The 6,000-nt window shown below is 35.7% G+C and overlaps 1 protein-coding gene across 2 annotated transcripts in view; it reads right to left on the bottom strand.

Annotated features, from left to right (window-relative positions):
- Nucleotides 1–996: 996 nt before the first annotated feature.
- CAPS2 (calcyphosine 2) overlaps nt 997–6,000 on the bottom strand; it is a 33,164-nt gene continuing 28,160 nt past the window's right edge. Inside the window, exons 17-19 of one of the 2 annotated variants that reach the window (XM_054989058.1) lie at nt 5,686–5,802; nt 2,909–3,005; nt 997–2,213 (exon numbers count right to left, since the gene is read on the bottom strand). In XM_054989058.1, coding sequence (XP_054845033.1) covers nt 2,038–2,213; nt 2,909–3,005; nt 5,686–5,802 — 390 coding nt within the window. In that variant the 3' untranslated portion in view covers nt 997–2,037. Of the gene's footprint in view, nt 2,214–2,908; nt 3,041–5,685; nt 5,803–6,000 lie in introns of those variants that run through there. The other variant, XM_054989059.1, reaches the window with a different exon arrangement.

Below are 6,000 nucleotides of genomic sequence, written 5' to 3'. Positions count from 1 at the left end.
AACATTTTGAAATTCTTACCTCAGCACTTCCCTCATCTCCACAAATATATGCATATGAAATACCTAATGATTTACACTGTAATCCTAAAAAGAGTTACTCAGATCTAAGCCTATTGATTTAAATGGGCTTAGACTGGAATAACTCTTCTTAGGACTGCACTGTTAAGGTTGTGCCTGCTAAAAATATGAAACCTATATTGTGAACCTCAACAGACTTCATTTCTAAAAGAAGCTGAACAGATTGTACAGAAGGGTATTTAAATGCTAAATCTAGATATATTTGATAAATTTTGAGATGTCAGGATTATGTCCCTTCCTCTCCCCAAGGGAACTCTGTGTCTTCTCCTCATGTCCCCGCTACTCTTTATTTTTTAAGAAGAACTGAACATAAAACAGGCAAACACATATAAGTAAGTAAGGCACTACAGTTTAATAGTACAAAATAAAAGCAGAGATTACATATTTTACAATAACAATCAAGTAAGGAAAATAAGCTATGTACAAAGAATTTTCACTCACTAAATATAGAAAATCTGTTTTATTTTAAAATGTACAATATTAACAATTTATACTGAATGAAACAAAAGCTTTTTAAAAATAAATTAATCAAATTCTACTCAGTTTGGACTAAAATGCTTATATTAAAAATAACACAATGAGATGATAGAAATGAAAAATATGTGAACTATATACTTGAATATTATTAATTAGTTATAGGATAACTTAGGAAATCTGAGTATTTTTGAAGTCAGAATTAATTACTTTTTAAAAAGTATAATCGAAGGCTTTCACGGCCGGAGAACGATGGTTGTTGTGGGTTTTCCGGGCTGTATTGCCGTGGTCTTGGCATTGTAGTTCCTGACGTTTCGCCAGCAGCTGTGGCTGGCATCTTCAGAGGTGTAGCACCAAAAGACAGAGATCTCTCAGTGTCTGAGAGAGACACTGAGAGATCTCTGTCTTTTGGTGCTACACCTCTGAAGATGCCAGCCACAGCTGCTGGCGAAACGTCAGGAACTACAATGCCAAGACCACGGCAATACAGCCCGGAAAACCCACAACAACCATCAAAAAGTATAATGATTAATTCATTATGTCCTGCAAATATTTTTGCAATCAAATGATATAAAACAGGCAAAAATCAGTGGGAACACTCAAGTGAATTTTACAAAATAAGCAGATGTTACATTTTTTAAAAGTCACAATGATGTGTATAAAATAAAAATATAAACATTTGCCTCTTACTCTAACTACTGAATTTCAGGTGTATTTGTTTGACAAAGTCAGTAGCTGAAATGTCCTAACTCCGAACAGTTAAAAAGAATTTTCTGTTCTACAGGTTATTGTTAAAGTGAAAATACATGAAGCTTACCAGAAGAGTCATTTAAAGATGTATCTATGTAGTGTGGATTGTCAGAATTACTATGGTACCAGTTTCTCAGTGCATGTGTATGCTGGGATAAAGGTACTTCTAAATCTTTTCATGAACTCCACACTGATATGCCAGAAAAAAGTCACAGTATCACTCTATGCTTAAATTTTTAATTTTTCAATGCTACATCCTTGACAGAACAATCTTCTCATCTCCCATATTTCACATATTTAAGCCTATTCTGAAACTAACAAATTATTTCATTATATAGGATGCAATCTTCGCAATATTCCAATTCCTTTAAAAAGTGAGTAAGCTAGGTTTTCAATTCAAAACATATCTAACAAATGTCAAAAGGAATTGAATAAGCAATATTCTAGACATTTATTAAAATGTCTTCAGACTGTTCGGGCCAAATTATTACATTTTCATTCAAAAACTGGATGTGTGTCACATTTCGACATTTAGCATCCTGGATATTTACCATATCCAAGAGTGTCTGCTGAAACATGAGGGGAGCAGGAAGGTGACAGAGATTACTCAAAACCTCTTGCTTATCAGTTGTACATGCTATGTCAGGGTATATAAAAAAAGAGTAAATTTCGGATTCAAGAGGTCAAGTGCCTCTCTTGTCCCCTCCTCCCACAACCTTGTAAATTTTATATTTTCTAAATTCCCCAGTGATTTTTTAATGTGTTAACAAAATCTTCATCGTCTATCATTCCGATACTTAATCCTTCATAATAATCCTCAAACTCACAAAATAAAACTTCATTGGGATTGCTGCAGGCATCCTCCAGCGTTTCTAGAAATGAAGATTTAATTTCTTCCTCTGTAGTATTACCTGTTCAACAGTAAGTAATAGTTTAACACAGAAATATAATGTAGCTAAACAGAAAACTTAGCACAAACCCGTGTTTCCTTTTATAAAGTACACTACAAATTGAAGAGATTTAATGGATGAGAATCATAGGAGCCAAATTAAGGCAGGAATCCCAAATGCAATCTTGGAAACAATGGTTTTAGTTTCTTATCCCACCCCTCTCCCAGCAGTACATAAATGAGACAAGCAAAGCAACTTTTTTAGAGTTTGGGGTATGAATTTAAGCAACGATTCTTGAGAGGGAAAGTGAAGTACAATGGTTTGAAAGCCATCAACCAAAACTGTACATAAAACATAGCAATCTAATACTAAATACATATTCCTTTTCCCAATAAGCAAATTAAGGGGCCCACAAATTATTTATTATCTAGCTTTAGTTAACTGATGTTGCTCCCAATCCTTCTGGCAAATGCAGAAGACATAGATGAGCAGAGGGGGTCAACACTCCATGCTAAGTTAGGAGATGCTTTGCAGTGTGACCAAATGTGCCCCGAAGTAAGTGATCAACCCCTGCCCTTTCCCCATGTTCCAGTTGACTCTGGAAAGACAACGTTCTACCCTTTATGCCAGGTATTGGGTCCTGTTAGAAATAATAAAAACGGACTATGTATGCAGCATAAGAACTGCTAACAACTACTCCTTTGCATGTTAAATACCTGCTAGGACTTCAGGATGTTTTCTAGCACAATAACATTTCTTGATATCTACCATAGGTACACTACCAGTCTTGCTGTAATCCAGTTTCATATATGCCTGAACAAGAATAATAATCAGAAAAGTGCAAATGTCTGCAAGAGTATAAAAGAAAACAACATACACATCTGATGTTTTTCAATGGAAAGGGTTAAGTTAGATATATATTTTAACCCACACACACAAATTACACACTAGCTGCAATTTTGCACCCACCTTTGATCCATTCACTTTGGGAAAAGGTGGAACAGAAATTGAATAATGTTAGGGACACTTAACTATACTACTTTCAGTGGAGATAAGCATTTGTAATTGGATTCAGGATTGCGAATCTGTCTCATTGACTCTTACAGCAAAATACAGGTCTTTCATACCCAGAAATTTGTTGCTTTTTTTTTGTGGTTAACACTGCCAATTCATTAACACATTTTTTTGCCTGTTGCATCAACAGTAAAATATTTTCTCACTGACTCATGCATTTTCTCACTCACTGACAATTTTGTTTAGGTGACCCAGAAAGAGAATTTCTCTCTCTCTCATCTCTCCTCCCCACCCCCCACCCGCAGCTATATTGGTTTGATACTCTTAGAAATAGGAGCTACATTTTCACACAGCCCAATATTTAAAACTGGTAGATTCAAGGATCATAGAAGTGAGAGCCAATGTAGTGTAGTGATTTGAGTGCTGGACTAGGATCTGGAAGACCCAGGATCGAATCCTCTCTCTGCCATGGAACCTTGCCGCGTGATCTTGGGCCAGTTGCCATCTTTCAGCCTAACTTAAGTCAAAAGGTTATTGTGAGACTATATGGAGAACAATGTTAGCTACTTTGGATCCCCACGGAGGAGAAAAGTAGGGTATAAACGAAGTAAATAAATAAATACTCCAAAATGTATCTTTATTTATTTTAGAATACAAAAAGGCCTGCAAACAAAAAGCTAGATTGCATACTAGAGATCCATAGTCAAAGATCTTGCTAATTGTTTCAAGTATAAAGCAAGAGTAGAATACCCAAAGCAGGGTAACATAAACAAATAACAAATAATTAAAGTAATTTTATTATTATTATTATTTCATATTTATATCTCGCCCTCCCCACAAGCGGGCTCAGGGCGCTAACAACATTTCGTCATATAAAGTGCAAATATTCAATTGAAAAGGTTCTGTCAAACCAGTCAAAGTAACATTGTATAAAGTCTTTTAAACAAGAAACTTTCAAACAGGAAAAGTCTTACAGATAGGAAGACGACCAACAGGTAAGTGAACAATCTGGTTGGTACAGTAGAATTCCAGTTTGGGAAGACATTCAACAGGTAAGTTCCATAATGTCATATAAACAGATAAGAGCTGTGCAGGTTCGATTCTAATAAATCTTTTTCTTTGTTGTACTATAGGTGAAAATGAAAGGAGTGGGATGAAGCAACGACTCCTGCAGCGCCTGATATACAGCGCTGGCTTGAGACCCGATGTTTCGTGCAATGACCTCTTCAGGGGCGTCAGCTAATTCCACCACACAGTTAATAGTCAATCATACATAGCACTTTCAATTCAATCAGTCAAACGCGACTCTCTCACGTGACTTTGAAAGTTTCTTGTTTGAAAGACTTTATACAATGTTACTTTGACTGGTTTGACAGAATCTTTTGAATTGAGTAATTTCACTTTATATGACAAATACATTTTTACTTGACTTTGTTATTTGTTTATGTAACCCTGCTTTTGGTATTCTACCCTTGCTTTGTGGTTATCAAGCAGGTACCTCTTTATTTTTTGGAACTGTTTCAAGTATGCAAAATTGTGTGAACTTATGACTTTTTGCAAAATGATCCTATGGTTAGTAGAATATATACCAGCTTCTCAAGTGACTATACAAATTTCCTGAAGACAACAGCTATAAGTCACAATTATCAAGAAAAGAATCAGCACATTGAGAGAGAACATCTCTCTGATTACCAGATGCTTGCGAAAAAGTAAAAAAGAGTGGATGTCTCCCAGCTCCAAGGGGTATCTGTCTATCCACTACTGGTATGATCAAGCAAGGCAGTTCTTATATATAGGCCTTATATATAGGGCCTTCTTGCAGCCCTATCTCCCAGCCTTTGATCATCTGTCCAGCGTCCTCTTCTGCCCACCACAATACTGAGTCCTGCCTTGTCTCAAAGGAGGTTTTTTCCCTCTCTCCTGGCAAAGGGAATTTTCACCTTTTTTTAATAGAAGAAGCAACATTTGTCAGCAACTAAAACTTTGCCACTGGAGTGCCTCTGAACTTTTCAGGATATCTTAGCAGCTCAATTAATGTGAGTTTGCAAACCAATAACAAGTGCCAGGCAACTGTTACTCTATTAGAGGTGTCCAAAATTCAACCTTTACCCAAATGAGTTGGATTCTAACAATATCAAGTGCTTCAAAAGGTGAGAAGTATCTAGTTCACTTTATAAAACTACTTTTATCATCTAACTTTCAAAATGACCAACTGTACATTCTTTAAGTAATAGTTGTACTTTCTCACATTTACCACAAAACTTATCTTTTTTAAAAACTGTCAACTGTTTTAAATGCAACAACCACTAATATGAAAATTAGCTAAGAAATTAAAAATCAAGCAACCTTTTCTTCTACACACACAGCCACACACACAGCCTTAAATGCAGAACCATTCACAATGACACATTAAGTGCATTCGTAGCAATCAGCTATCTGATAAACTGATAGACTGATAAAACAGATAAAAGAAACTTACTTTTCTGACAATTGCTTTTCTATATTCATTCATTTCTCCAAGAATGCCACGGGTAAATTCAAAGTAACCAATTTCATTGTTATGATCACCCAGTGTTAACCATAAAGACTCAAAATCCTGTAATTTTTTTAAAAAATTGGTCAACAGAGATGTAACTCAGCACAAAGATAAATAAATATAAAAAGTCACATAATGAAATAAAGGCAAAGCCCAAATTATTGGTGGTGATAGAGATGGGGTTTAACCACGGCCAGGGGACTAGGGCAAGAAAAATGCAGGGAAATCTACCAGGTGGAAGCCCCATTGCTTCTGTAC

This window comes from Eublepharis macularius, chromosome 9 (genome assembly GCF_028583425.1).
Source record: "Eublepharis macularius isolate TG4126 chromosome 9, MPM_Emac_v1.0, whole genome shotgun sequence".
Lineage (NCBI taxonomy): Eukaryota > Metazoa > Chordata > Lepidosauria > Squamata > Eublepharidae > Eublepharis > Eublepharis macularius.
The sequence above is the reverse complement of the archived record's forward strand: the minus strand, read 5'-3'. Positions and strand labels throughout refer to the sequence as shown.